Source organism: Lynx rufus, unplaced genomic scaffold (genome assembly GCF_022079265.1).
Source record: "Lynx rufus isolate CCGP_SWC_20201006 ecotype Redwood Valley unplaced genomic scaffold, mLynRuf1.p SCAF_1, whole genome shotgun sequence".
Lineage (NCBI taxonomy): Eukaryota > Metazoa > Chordata > Mammalia > Carnivora > Felidae > Lynx > Lynx rufus.
Genome location: NW_025814823.1, coordinates 131,542,259 through 131,557,937, shown reverse-complemented (window position 1 = coordinate 131,557,937; position 15,679 = coordinate 131,542,259). Strand labels below are relative to the sequence as shown.

The window sequence follows — 15,679 nt, the reverse complement described above, 5'->3', positions numbered from 1 at the left end:
ACGACTGCCTTATCTGCATCCTACAATATATGGCTTATGCATTTTCCTTTTCTCTCAATTTCAAGTATTTTCTAATTTTCTAATTTTTCTTTGACTTTATGTTTTAAAGTATGTTTTTTAATGTGCAAATATTTGAGGATGTTTCAGATAACTTTCTGCTATTGTTTTCTGATTTAATTTCATTGTACCTCAGAGAACATATGTGGTATTACTTACTTTCTTTAAAATCTAAATAATGGTCCAACAAATGGTATATCTTGAAGAATACTACATTTGCACTTTAAACAAATACCTGTTCTGCTGTTGTTGGGTATGTTTCATAAATGTCAGTTGTGTTGTCTAAATGTAATGTTTTCTTACTGAATTTCTGTCTTCTTATTCTACAGAATATGTAGAATATTCTTACTCTACAGAATATGAAGAATATTTGTTTATGAAACAAACCCTGAAATTTCCAATTATAATTATGGGTTTATACATTTACTCTTTAAATTCTGTCAGCTTTTGCTTCAAGTATTTTAAAGTTCTGATATTAGTTACATACATACTTTAAATTGTTATGCATTTCTGGCGTATTACTTACTTCATAATTATGAAAATTATCTCTTTATTTTTAATAGTATTTGTAGTTTTGAAATCTACTTTGCCTGATATTAATATAGCAATTCCAGTTCTCCTTTGATTTATGTTGGGATGATAAAAATGTGTTATTATTTCATTTTATATTTCAGTGAATTTCTTATAAAAACATATAGTTTGAAATTTGTAATTGAAGCATGTATATCACTTGCATTTAATGTTAATAACAATATGTTCAAGTTTAAATTCAGTATCTTATTTCCTATTTGTCTCATGATCTCTCTTCTGTTTTTCTTCTTTTACTGTCTTTTACTGTTGGCTCTTTAGAGCTAATTATTTCTCCTCTCCTCCTCAGTGGTTGTTCTTTTGTTTACAATATGCATCTTTAATTTATCATAGTCTTCCTTTAAATTATAATATATGACAGTATGTGCAGATTGGAAACTTATGCAGTATACTTTGATTTTTTGCTTCCTATTCTTTGTATTATTGTTTTCACACATTTTATTTTTGCATTTATCAATTACACGATAAACTGTTAACATTCTGCTTTAACAATTGTCCTTTAAGGAAAATTAAAAGGATATGTACATTTACCAACACGTTTACCGTTTCAAGATCACCCTATTCAGTTGTACTGATACAAATCCCATTTGATGACATTTTCCTAATACCTGAAGAACTTCCTCTGATAGTTCAAATTTACTGGTGATGAGTACTTTGAGGACATGTTTCTATGAAAAAGTTTTCATTTCACCTTCATTTGAAACATTTTATGTACTGTAAAATTACTCTGTAGTATACAGTTCCCTGGATTTTGTGAAATGCATAGGGTAGATTATACATAACTATGATCAAGATACAAAAACAGTTCCACTATCTTCCTCAAATTTTTTCATGCTGGCCCTTCATAGTCAATACTTTCCTCCCCACTTCCCAATCTGTTCTCCATTCCCATGATTTTCTCATGCTGGCTCACCCTGTTCAAGTGGGATAGTCCGTTCAACAAACCTCAAACTTCCCCATCTTCCCCTGAATCCCAGTTCAGCTTCTCCACCTCCTCGACCAGACAGATGTGTATCTAACTCTTTGATGAAGGGGTATAGTTTCTGACACATATTCACAATATCAAGAACAGAGATAATGAAAGCGGCTTAGGTTTCTATTCATCTTCTAGGTTGCCAGCTTTTCCTTGCTATACCCTACTTCACATTTATCTTCCTTTCCTAGCTCTGTCAGTCTTAGCACACACTATGTTCCGGTGTCTTAGGGGTTTAGCTATCTCAGTGCTCCTGTTCCTTCTAGTTACAGTTCTGGGTCTAGCATTTTTTATGTTTTCATTTCAGTATAGACAACATATGATGCTAATTTCAGGTGTACAACACAGAGATTCAAAATGCATTATGCTATGCTACCAAAAGTGTAGCTACCATGTGTCACTGGTACACTACTACAATATCATTGATTATATTCCTTATGTTGTACCTTTTTATCCCTGTGACTTATTCATTTCATAATTGGAAGCCTGTATCTTCCACTCCCATTCACCCATTTTGCTGTCCCACTAACCCTTCCCTCTTGGCAACCATTAGTTTGTTCTGTGTATTTATGGGTCTGATTCTGCCTTTTATTTATTCATTTTTTTTTAATTGCACATATGAGAGAAATCATATGGTATTAGCCTTTATCAGTCTGACTTATTTTACTTAGCATAATACCCTTTAGGTCCATTCATGCTATGGCAAATGGCAAGATCTCATCAGTCACTTCAATAAATGGTGCTGGGAAAACTGGACACTACATGCAAAAGAATGAAACTTGACCACATTGTAACACCATACACAAAAATAAGCTCAAAATGGATGGAAGACCTAAATATGACACCTAAACCCCTAAAAATCCTAGAAAAGAACACAGGTAATAATTTGACATTGGCCACAGCAACTTTTTTCTAGATGTGTCTACCAAGGTAAGGGAAACAAAGCAAAAACAAAAACAAAAACAAAAACAAAAACAAAAACAAAAACAACCCAAAAAACCTATTGAGACTGCATCAAAATAAAAATATTTTGCACAGTGAAGGAAACCATCAATGAAACCCAAAGGCAACCTACTGAATGGGAGATGAGATTTTCAAATGGTATATCCAATAAGGAGCTAATATCCAAAAAATATAAAAAAACTTATATAACTCAACACCAAAAACCTCCAAAATGATCCAATTAAAAAATGGGCAGAGGACAAATGGACATTTTTCCAAAGAAGACACCCAGATGGCCAACAGACACATGAAAAGATGCTTGACATCTATCAATAATGCAAATCAAAACCACAATGAGATATCACCTTACACCTGTCAGAATGGCTAAAATCAGAAACTCAAGAAATAACAGGTGTTGACAAAGATGTTGCAGAAAAAAGAACTCTGGTGCACTGTTAGTGCACTGTGCACTAAATTAGCACAGCCACTATGAAAAACAGTATGGAGGTTCTTCAAAAAATTAAAAATAGAAATACCATATATCCAATAATTCCACTAATGGATATTTTCCCCTTCCCTCCCTCCAAAAACAATGAAAACACTAATCTGAGCAGACAGATGCACATTTATGTTTATTGCAGCCTTATTTACAATAGCCAAGATATGGAAGCCATCTAAGTGTTGAATGATAGATGACTGGATAAAGATGTGGTGTACATATACAATTCACTCTTTTCTATGCCACATTGTATTGATGTTCCAAGTTAGTAGAGTATGGCAAGAAAAAGAAAAGAGACACACAGATTAGAAATAAACAAAATAACAAAATACAACTTCACACCCACTAGGATGGCTAATAAAAAAAATATTAAAATAAAAAGTACATAAGCATAGGTGAGGACATGGAAAAATGGAACCTCAAACATTTGCAGTGGGAATGTAAAATGGTGCAGCCACTGTGTAAACAAACTTTGTTGTTTCTCAGTAAGTTAAACAGAATTACCAAATTACTTATCGAGTCTACTCCTGGGTGTATACCCACAATAACTGAAAATAGGTGTTTAAACAAAAACTTGTACACATATGTTCTTACCAGAACTAATAACAATAATCAAAAGGTGGACGCAACCCATGTATCCATCAACTGATGAATGTATAAGCAAAATGAGGTATATCCATAAAATGAAATATTGTTCAGCTTCAACAGAAATAAAATAGTTATACATGCTATTACGTGGATAAATCTTGATAACATAATGCTGGTAAAAGAAGCCAGACACAAAAAGCTACATAGTGTCTGATTCCATTTGCACGTAATATTCATATCTACAGACATAAATCAGATTAGTAGTTGCCTGGGCTTTGGGGGAAGGGGAAATGGAGAGTGACAGCTTAATGAGTATGGGCTTTCCTCTTGGGAGGATGAAAATGTTCTAGAATTAGACAGTGATGATGGATGCACAACACTGCAAATGTACTAAATATCCCTCGTGGTAAATTTTATGTTATGTATATTTTAGTACAATTTCTAAAAAAGAACATAGTAACTTTTTTATTCACAGTCAGTATACTATGAAAAATACTAAGGAATTCACCAAAAAAGCTGCCTAAAAATCTGCATAATTTCAGTATACAACATCAACATACAAATTTCTGTATATCACATTTCTGTATATTAACAAATAAAAAGTGAAAATGTTTAAAGTATCACTTACAATAGCATAAAAAAACATGAACTACGTAAGTATAAATTTGACACAACATAATTAAGACCTGTCCACTGAAAACTACAAAATACTATACAAAGAAATTAAAGAAGACCTAATTAAACTAAGGAATATACCATGAAGGCTCAATGTTTTCAAGATCTCAATTCTTCCCAGATTAATCCACAGATTCACCACAATCGTACTCAAAATCACAGAAGATCTATTTATTAAAATTGATGGATTACAAAATTTATGTGAAAATGAAAATTGACCTAAAACACCCCAACAAATTCTGCAATAGAAGAAGAAAGGTAAAGGCCATACATTATCTAATCTCACCAGTTATTAGATCAATGGAATAGAGTCCAAAAATAGACCTGTATATAGAGTCAATTAATTTTTGGTAAATATTTCAATGTAATGAGAAAAGATTTTTCAATAATTGGTGATGGAACAACTGAGGTTAAAAGAAAACCAAAAAACCAAAACAAAAAACCTTGATTCTTACCATACGCCACACACAAAAATAACTCAAGATGGGTCAGAGTTCTAAAAAGTAAAAGCTGTAACTGTAAAGTGTCTAGAAGAAAACAGAGGAGAAAACCTTTGAAACCCTGTGATAGGAGAAGGATTCTGAGAACACAAAAACACAAACCATAGAAAAGAGGATATGATAAACTGGATTTCATCAAAATGAAAACAATCTACTGTTTGAAGGTGTCACTATGAAAACACAAACCTATACCTGACAAGAACTTTTTAGCCAGAATATGTATGTAAAAAAAACCTCTTACAACCAAGTAAGAAGAAAACATAATTAAAAAATAAATGAATGCAGATTTTTTTTTCAATATATGAAATTTATTGTCAAATTGGTTTCCATACTAAATGAGTGCAGATTTTAACAGACACTTCACAGAGGGAGATATACTAGTGCTTAAAACCACATGAAAAAGGCAGAACATCATTAGCCCCTGGAGAAATGCAAATTCAAAGCACAATGATACCACTGCACATTTATTAAAAAAGCTAAAAAAGAAGAAAAAGAGGAGGAGGATGAAGAAGAGGAGAAGGAAAAAAGGAACCAGCAATATCAGTACTGACAAAGAGCAAATGAAAATCTTATACATTGCCAGTGGGAATGGCAAATGGCAAAGTCATTTTAGAAAACCATTTGTCAGTTTCTTAAAAAGCTATGCCTACACTTACCACAAGACCTAGCAATTCCTAGCAATAATCAAGAGATCTGAAAATATATGTCTACGTAAAGATTTGCATACAGATGTTCATAGCAACTTTATTATAGCTCAAAACTGCAAACCTCCTAAACGTCCCAAAACAACTATGGCATCCCTACAGTAAACAACTATAGGATCCATATAACAGAGAATATTCAGTTATAAAAAGAAATCAACTACTGATAGATGTGGTAATGTCAATCAACCTCAAAAACTTATCCTGAGCATAAAAAAACTATATATGAAAGAATATACTTATATTCTCTCTCTAAATATATATACATATATATTTGTGTATGTGTATATATGTGTACTTTCTACACATATAGCTTCCGTGTGTGTGTGTGTATAATATATATATATATATATATATTATATATAGTTTCTCTCTACACATATAATTTCTATATATAGAAACTCTGGAAAAGACTGAATACTGTACACGTTGGCTGCAGGTACATGAATACGTATACATTTGTCAAAACTCATTCAAGTGTGCATTTCATTACATGTAAGTTACACACAAATAAAACTGATTTTAAAAAATATGAAAGTATCCTTAAGAAAAGTTATTAAGAAACACTTGTGAATCATACAATTTTGTTGGTAAGCTTCATAGGACATATACTACCCTAGTCCTCTCTGCATCTTCAGATAAAAAGACAGCCCCTGAAATACAACAGGCACTTACTAAATGCTTGATGAATGAAAGAAAGTCTATTCTGTGCTCAATTTTTTAGAATTTTCACTGCAGTTATTACCTTTACCTTTCTGAGCCCTATAGTTTTTAAAGTAGTTCCTTCAAACTACTGAAGACTGACACAAATGTGCAAAGATAGTGTGCCCATTTTCCCTTTCTGTATTCTTAAAGAAAATACATTTAAGAACCTGAATTCTTAACAATTTGATCATATATGAGCCAAGGCTCATCATAACAAATTTAAGCGGACTATACAAATCTCTTTATTAAAGAACTTTGGGAAACTATTTGGAAGTGACTCCATAAAAATAAGCAGTCTAGCTTTACCTAAATATTTTTGCCTTAGAAACAAAATGAAATTAAGGATGACATTTTTGTAGAATATAATTAATCTCACAAACATCCATACTCAAACACATTAGCCCCTTACATTAGGAGCTGAGAGATCTTCAGAGTAGTCTAAAAGCAATGAATTCTTTAAAAAGCTGTTATCAAGAATACAAATTCGAATAGACAAAGTCATCTTTTTTTTTTAATTTTTTTTTTCCAACGTTTATTTATTTTTGGGACAGAGAGAGACAGAGCATGAACGGGGGAGGGGCAGAGAGAGAAGGAGACACAGAATCGGAAACAGGCTCCAGGCTCTGAGCCATCAGCCCAGAGCCCGACGCGGGGCACGAACTCACAGACCGCGAGATCGTGACCTGGCTAAAGTCGGACGCTTAACCGACTGCGCCACCCAGGCGCCCCTATATTATGTTTAGTTTATAAATCTACAATCATCTAATTTTTTAAAAATCATACAAGTTTATATGATAAGACAAGTTCTAATGAACGTATTTTAAGACAAATGACAAAATGGAAGGATTCCAATTTCAGGAATTTAATACCTTTCAAGTAATAGCATGAGATGTTATCTCCTAGAAAAAAATCAAACTGAATATTAGAAAAACTGTATCACTAGGACTTAATAAAACCTTACTAGACAGTTTTCTCATGTCCCAAATTTATACATGAGGAAAGAATGAAAAGTTAACAGCTAATTTCACTTAATGCTGTCAGAAAAATGTTGACAAAATATTTCATAAATGAAATAATTAGTTTCAAGCAGCAGGGGGAGCTAAGGCATTGTTAATTTGTGCTTTAAAAGTAGGGAATGTTTCTTGTTGCTGTATATACAGAGAACTTCATTTAATTTTAAAATTATAAATTGTATGTGTTATCTTTTTATCATTTAATGATCTTTACGATGCTAATCAAGCAGAACAGGTTAAATGTAAAAAGTTGACATAGACAATTTAATATTCCAAGATGTTTTGAGAAATGTTCAACATTTGGCATTTCCAATGTTAGCTGTAATATTCCCTCAGCTAATTTATTAAAAGTGAGCCAACTATACACTTAACTATTACTGCTATAAACACAAGGAAAAGACAGTAACAAACATGTCACTTACATTAACATTATTAACTGAATATTTAAAGTGTTACAAAAGTAAAAGAACCAAATTCTATTACACTGCCCTTTGTTTCTTATTTGGACTCTGAGAAGATACTTCAGGGTGAAAAAAACATTTTTTTTAACTCAAAAGGTCGGAATGAATGAAAAAAAATATTAAAAGACTCACTTAAGGGCAGTCTCCCCACATCTGTTGTTGCCTAACTTTCTAAAAATTCACTCTTCACACAATAGCCAAAATGATCTTTTTAAAATTCAGTGGTCATATCACTTCTTTTCAGTAACTTTCCAGCTCTTACAATAAAAATCAAAGTCCTTAATTTGGCTTACAAGACCATAAATGATCTAACTGGTAACTTGTTTTTCTTGCCTCAAATCTTGCCAAAACTTCCTCTTGCTCTCTCAACTCCAATCATGGAAATCTTCTAGTTTCATGGATACACCACGTTCTCTCCAACATAGGTCTTTGAACATGCTGGTTTCAAAGTTTAGAATGTTCTACCTTCCTGTTACAAGCAGTTTCAATTCTGTCTACATACTGTTCTTAAGGTTCCCAATACTTTTTCTTCTTGCCACTTACATGGCCAATAAATATTTATGATTGACCACTGAAACAGGCAGAAAAGCCACTATCTTGAAAGCTTCACAAGGACAAGGCATCTCTCTCTTCTTGTTTGAATTTCCAGTGTCTATTACATGAACTATTTGTTGTGTCTTACTCGGTTTGAGTTGCCACAACAAAATACCACACAGCTCATGTGGCCTAAACAGAAGACATTTATTCCTCACACTTCTGGCAGCTAGAAATCTGAGATCACACTGGCAGGCAGCAAGCTCAGATAGGAGTAAGAACTCTCTTCTCAGCTTGTAGATGACTGCCTTCTAACTGTGGCCTCACACGGTGGACATAAAGAGACATCTCTCTCCTCTTCTTATAAGGCCACAGTCTTTTCAGGCTAGGGCCCCATCCTTAAGATCTCATTTAAATCCTAATTATCTCCTGAAGACGTATCTCCAGATAGTCACACTGGGTAATAAGACTTCAAAATGAACTTGTACAGAGGACTCCATGAAGTCTGTAGCGTGTGGAAACTGAGTATGAAATATCTGCTGCCACTAAGGGAACATAAAAATATTTAAAATGTAATAAACAATATAAATATGATTTATTTCAATATGATAGCCATTGAAGGAAAGATATCCTAAGATTAATAAAGTCAGAGGGAAAATGAGCAAAATATGTAGCCACAAAAAGGTGGAAGAGTTGTGTAATCCAATAATCAATTCAACACTCAGTGATTACGTTATTGCCACCTTGGTGCTGGCAACGGTGTTTTAAAGCTGAAACACTTCACAGAATGTAGCTCAAAAAGAGTCAGACTTTTTCAGTTATAATGCTTTTAAGTGTTGGATTATTCCTCAGTCCCCATTTTCCTCAACTCACTAGAAGCTGGTACTTGTCGCCACAACTCTCTCAACTATAATGAACACTGACCAATGATCTCCTCTTTGCTAAAGCCAATGTACACTGTGAATTGTCATGCAGGGTCTCTACACATGACCAGTTTGTCTGCCACCTCTACACAAACCTTGGGGGCACCTTTTACAGACCAGCACCCTCTGGAATTGTGCAGTGTACAACCTGTACTTTGAAGCCAGTGTCTGTTCTTCGATATCTCCCCACAATACCCAGTGCTATTAGCCAATCTCTCTTCCTAGAAAACATCCATCCTTTGAATTCTGTTAACACTATATCCTGATTTTCAGTCCTACCTTTCTTGCTACTCTTTTTTTCTACTCTGTGAGCTTCATTTTTCCCATCCATCCTTTAAATACCCTTAGACCCTCTTCTTTCTTACCCCATTCACACTCAGCATGGTGAGCTCACCTACTGTCATAGCTACACTCTCCACTTGTATGCTAATGACTTCCAAATCCACATTTTTATGCAGATGTTCTCAATCCCACATCCTCAGAAAATCCTAGAAATCTCTATTGGAATGTTCTATAGACCATATAAACTCAACATGTCCAAACTGTATCATCAAAGCTGGCTAAAAAACTAAAACTGAGGACACCATCCCTAGCCACTGGCAAAGACTTCACAAATGGAGGGCATTTCTGTCATTTTATTTTTATGTTGTTAGGGTTTTTGTTATTTTGCTTTTGGTTCTTACTTATATTTCATGTGCTGCAGCCCTAAAGGGTAGGGTAGGAGCCCCTTTTCTCCACGTGGGCATTGCAGACTGCCTCCAAATTCCATTCTAAATTCCCTGGTGCATGCCTTCCTAAGTGCTGGTGGCTGGAAAACTAACATTCAAATGTCCCAGGTTCCCTTACAGCTCAAGTTCCACAAATACCTAGCTTCCACCAAGCTGATATACCCAATCACTATTAGGAAAGATACGTGATGACTGCATTTGTGCTTTGTTTTGAAGGTATTTGACTATTCTGCAGCACAAGTTACTGTGATCCCAGTATCCAGTTTTTAGTTTTGTGGGGGCTGAGAGGCAGAGCGTAACCTCCATTTCCTGGCATTGGACAGGGCTAAAGAAGTGTGGTTCTCAAGCCAAAAGCTATGGACTTTAGGTTCTGTCTCCCTAGGTTCTTAATCTTCTAGGTTGTTCTGAAGGCCATTTCACATCTGTGTGGGGTGATGAAGACAGGAGACAGAATCTGAGGTTTGCTCAGGGTGAGGAGATTCTAAAGGGGAACACCTACATAAAGTTGGGCTATAACCTCAGTTTAAGAGTGAACAAGCAATTAATCTGTTGCTCAGAGGAACACAGAAGAAAACTTGCTAATGTCAACGTGAAAGGAAAGGGAAAAAAAAAATCTTCCCCTGAGGGCAGAGAAGTATTTCTTAAACAAAAAGTACAAAACATAAAGGAGATGATTAGTAAGTTCAACTAGAGTATATTATGAATTTCTGTTCATGAAAAGATACCACAAAGAGTGAAATACAACTTCTACAAACTGGCAAAAGATATTTAGAATAAAAAAACGGAGTATTCGTATTTAGAATACACATAGAACTTTCAAAAACCAAAGCAAAACCACCTAAAAACAGGCAGAAAAGAAGACATTTTACAGAAAAGACAAATGGCCTCGGAGATGACATGTTAAATGCTGGCAAGGATGTGGAGTGACAGCAATGCTAAACCACTGCTCATGGCACTGTCATCTGAAAAAAGTTTAGCGCCTCCCAGTGAGGTTGGAATATGCACATACCCTAGGATGCTGTGACTTTATTCTTAGAAATACACTCCTGCAAACTGGCAAAAGATATTTACAACAGAAAATATCTGTGTCAAGACATGTAGAAGAAAGCTCATAACAGCACTGTTTTTAAAAACAAAACAAGATAAAACTCAAATTATCAAAGGTGGAATGAATTACACCAGAATACTGCATTACACAAAAGTGAACATAAGTGGTAGTTATACTGAACGTGATAATTTAAGTAAAATCAACAATTTCTGGAAGAACACCCACTTACAGTGTGATTTCATTTACAGAAATTAAAACAACACAACACTTCCAGAAATAAACACAGTTTATTTTATACCCATGTTTTTAATTGTAGTTTAATAGGCAATAAAGATAATAGATAACAAATTTAGCATTCTTTCAGCACAGCATCTGATAAAATTATGTTCAGATTCCAGTATTTTATTTTATAATTTACTTTAATTAAAACAGATCTTTTATTCACCTTCAATATTTTTATGAAATGTTTCCATTTAAAAATGTAAAGTGTTTCTATAATTTAAAGAAAGACTGAAAAAGAAGCTAATACCAATATACCCACTACCCAGTTTAGTAAAGACAAACACGATTACCACTTTAGAAGCCCCATCAGGACCCCTGATTACATACTCCTCCTTTCTCCAGACTTAACAATGATACTGACTTATTCCTAAGCCTAGCTTTTAATAGATGTTACATATGTAGGTGTTATTTTACATGCATATTAGATATTTTAATATATTTTATTTTACATAAACAATGAATATATATTTTTATAAATATGTATTGAATATAAATTATTTTACATAAATATGACAGTTTCAATAGTTTTATGTGTATGTATATATACTTATATATACATATATGTGTGTGTATATATATATATATATATATGTATACATATACATTTTATTTTAAATATAAAGCTACAGAGACGAACAACAGATCGGTAGTTGCCTGGGGCTGGGCATAGGTGCAGGCAAATAGGCCTGAGGAAACTTTCCGGGGTAATGGCAAGGTTTTAAAACTGTACTGTAGTTGGTGGTTGCCCAACACAAATATTTACTGAAAATCATTTAATCATATTCTTACAATGGGTGAACTTTATGGTTTACAAGCATGTGTGGGTGTAGTTTTTTTCTCCTTCTGGGAAGCCTTCCATGACTAGCCCAGGCAGCAGTTTGTTCACATCTCTCTGTTACTGTACTTATCAAATCAGTCTACACCACTTAACCTGTTTTGAACTACAGTTTAAAGCTCCTAAAAAATAATAATAAAATAAAACAAAGCTCCTAGAGGACAAGAATATTTTTTGTATTCCGTACCAGTTTCTTCCACAACCCATCCCAATACATCCTAAAGTAGCACCTAGAATTTTCTCGCTCATTAAATAACTGTTAAAGGAATTAATGACTGGGAGTTCTGCAGGTAAATGGAAGCAGCAGCCACTCTATTGACAAAGTGTAAGACTGCATGATACCCTGAGGGAGGAGCCAAAGAAGCAAAGTGAGTGTGGAGTTTAGAGTACTCCCTTTGGACCCTCAATGTCAGGTCCAAGTGTAGCTGCAATGCTTAGAAAAAGTACAAACTGGAGCAAATTATTTAATTGTCTGTGCCTCAGTTTCCTTATCTATGAAATGGAAATTATCTTCCTCAAGACAATCTATTCTTATAAACTATAAACAATAAATAATACAAAACATTTATAACAATGCCTGACCAATAAACACAAAAAAGGTACTTGACATCAGTAATCAGTAAGGAAATGCAAAAATGCAAATTAAAATTATAATGATATACCAATACACATCTAGCAGAATGGCTAAAATTACAATCTGAAAATACCAAGTGTTGACAAAGATGTAGAACTGGAATTGTCATCATTGTTGTTGGAAATTAATATTCACCCTAGAAAACTAGTAGCAGTTTCTAAAAAAAAAAATATTAAAACATACCCACTCTAATGATTCAGGAAGGAATACTGACCAATGAAGTTTGGGAAGATGCAGCCTGGAACATGAGTGAAGGGAGCTGTGACTAACTTTCCAGCAGAACCCTGGAAAGCTCCCTAATTTAGATTCTGAATGATGAAAAAAAGCAGGCATGAGAAGGCCTAGTTACTGCCTTTTAGGATTACAGTTGAGATCTGTAAGCCTGTAAAGTGAATTAATATTTGTAAAGCATTTGGAAACAATACCTGACACAGCATGTTATACTAGTGTTTGTTAAATAGATTTAAAAAAAAATACCTAATCTGTGCCCCCCAGAATTCATTCCTACATATACACCAGAAAATACATATCAAACACAAGCACAGAAAGTTTTTTACAAAAATACTGACAGTTTTATTCATAACCCAAAACTAAAAATTCAAATGCCCATTCACAGAAAAAAATAATAAATTGTGGTATATTCATCAATAGCATATACTCAGTAAAAAACAATAACAACAAACTACAAACACAAAACACGAATGAATGTCTAAAACATTATGCGGAACAAAGTAAGTCAGGTACAAAAGAATACATACTGTCTGATTCTATGTGAATGAATCAAGGTTAAGAACAAGCAAAACTATCTATGGTGATAAACACCAAAATAGTAATTGTACTGTGAGAAGGAGAGGAGAGAATTGGCTGGAAAAGGGCAAGAGAACTTTCTGGAATGATGGAAATGTAGACCTTGATCTGATTCATGGCAGGACTGAAAAAATTCATGAAGTTACATACTTAATTTTTTTTTTACTCTAGGTAAATTATACCCAACAAAATACTCTTAGCATGACCAGTTTTTCTTTCCCAATTAAAATGCTTTGTCAATTTTTAAAAAGTATCTGTTATGTAGTTAAGTATGTAAACCAAAATGATCTACTATTATCAGTTCCAGTTGGCTAATTTGTTAGACTTATGAGGAAATAATCATAATTACACATGGCTGAGGCAAAAAAAAAAAAAAAAAAAAGAAAGAAAGAAAAAAGAAAACAAACTAACAAAAACCAAAACCCGAGTATCTCTTGAAGAAGGAGAAGTGAATAATGACAGGTGATTACAGCCACTCTCTTTGTTGAAAGGAGAACTTCCTATAAAGTCTATGAATTATGATCTAGTTTGCACCTCTTTCATACTGCCTCTTTCATCATGCTCTTAGAGAAGTTTAGGGCTTTTAGTTTTGTTGCTTAAAAAGCCTTTATTTTTGCCAGGATGACCAGTTAAACGCTTTTAAATATTATTCAGGTTTTCCTACTGACTCTGAATTATACATGAACTTCCTAGGCCCATACTGAATATTAAACACATACATATATGTGTGTACATATATATACACTATATACACAGTTATATATATATAAAACTTATTTTATATACACACTATACATATACACACACAATAAAATAAGTTTTCCATTTCTCACTAGGATCTTGAATTTAATTTTGTGATGATGACTAAGGTTCATTCATAGTGGGAATAAGAAAAATACTGACAATTATCTTCAACTTACATCTATGATACTGCACTTAAAATTTTAAGGGCATGTTAATGTCAGCAGCTAAAAATAAAATTAATTTTAACTGTGGAAGATGGGAAGCCTTCTGAATAGCACTTTGAAAATGTTTTCAGTGGTGAGGTAAAAGAACATAAAAGAAGTTAAGCCAGGTGTCAAGGGATAGGTGTGCACCTGTGGGCGTGCTCGCGGCATTTGTATACTAGGAAATAGTTTGAAGTTTGGAGTACTCACCGTAATCACTTGATTCTCAAGATATCTCATTAAACAACCAGAACTTGCTATACATTTTCTACATTTCCAACAACGCAGAATACTTATGTCTTCTTGATTGTGATTTTTAGTTATCAATTCTTCATTTCTTTTCATCTGTGGGAAAATGAATGCATTTTTTCAATGCTGAACTGTGTCAGAATAAACTTGAGTTTCTAAACCCTTACCACCACATCAGCTACATGTGGAGCAGAAGAAAAATAATCCTTATTTACTGAGGTACCTACTACCAGGTCTTGGGCTAGGGACACTCTATAAACTATGTCCTGGATAGAAAATTCAATTATGATGATGATGAATTTTGTTAGTGACTACCAGCTTATTTTATTTTTGCAGAACATTTTATGTCTTTTTCTTTCCATCTTTCTCTCACTAAAAGTCATCAAAAGCAACTGCTAAAGGGTCAGTTAAATAAGTTACTGCAGTGGCCTTAGAAGAGCCATAACAAAGAACTACAAATATTCTTCTAAATAGGAAGTTTAAATAACCACAGCATTAAAATTTAAACATAATAGAATTTGAGTTGTAGTTAATTATATGATAATAGTAAGTACTTTCTTTAAATTGATGGCAAAAATTCTTTATCCTAAATGCAGTAATTTCTCTTAAATATTGTACTCAGTGGAACCGTTATTATACTACATCTTGTGGTATATGTAGTCAAACAAAAACACTTGGAGAATCACCCTACCAACTTTGTAGTCTTATTTTTATACCTGAGATTTTATGTAAATACTGTAAATTAGAGCAATTTGGCAGAACAATTTCACACTAATAATTCCAAAATATGTGCAGTATATTTAATAACGGGCCTGGTAACTATTCATTAGAAAGAAAGGACATGTTATTTATTAAGGTATCCACAAGGGACTGACTAGTTCCCTGGCCACATTTCCTCATTTGTTAGCTCTTTCATTTTTCATTCATTCTTCAACATTTCCTGACAGCTAACCAAATGCCACACAAACTCTGGGGACAAGAAGTTGAGCA

At 33.6% G+C, this 15,679-nt stretch overlaps 1 protein-coding gene across 1 annotated transcript in view; it reads right to left on the bottom strand.

The window, feature by feature from the left end:
- Nucleotides 1-14,785, bottom strand: part of RNF180 (ring finger protein 180) — a 181,657-nt gene extending 166,872 nt beyond the window's left edge. The window contains exon 1 of the mRNA XM_047066629.1: nucleotides 14,651-14,785. Coding sequence (XP_046922585.1) covers nucleotides 14,651-14,785 — 135 coding nt within the window. The remainder of the gene's footprint in view (nucleotides 1-14,650) is intronic.
- Nucleotides 14,786-15,679: the final 894 nt, after the last annotated feature.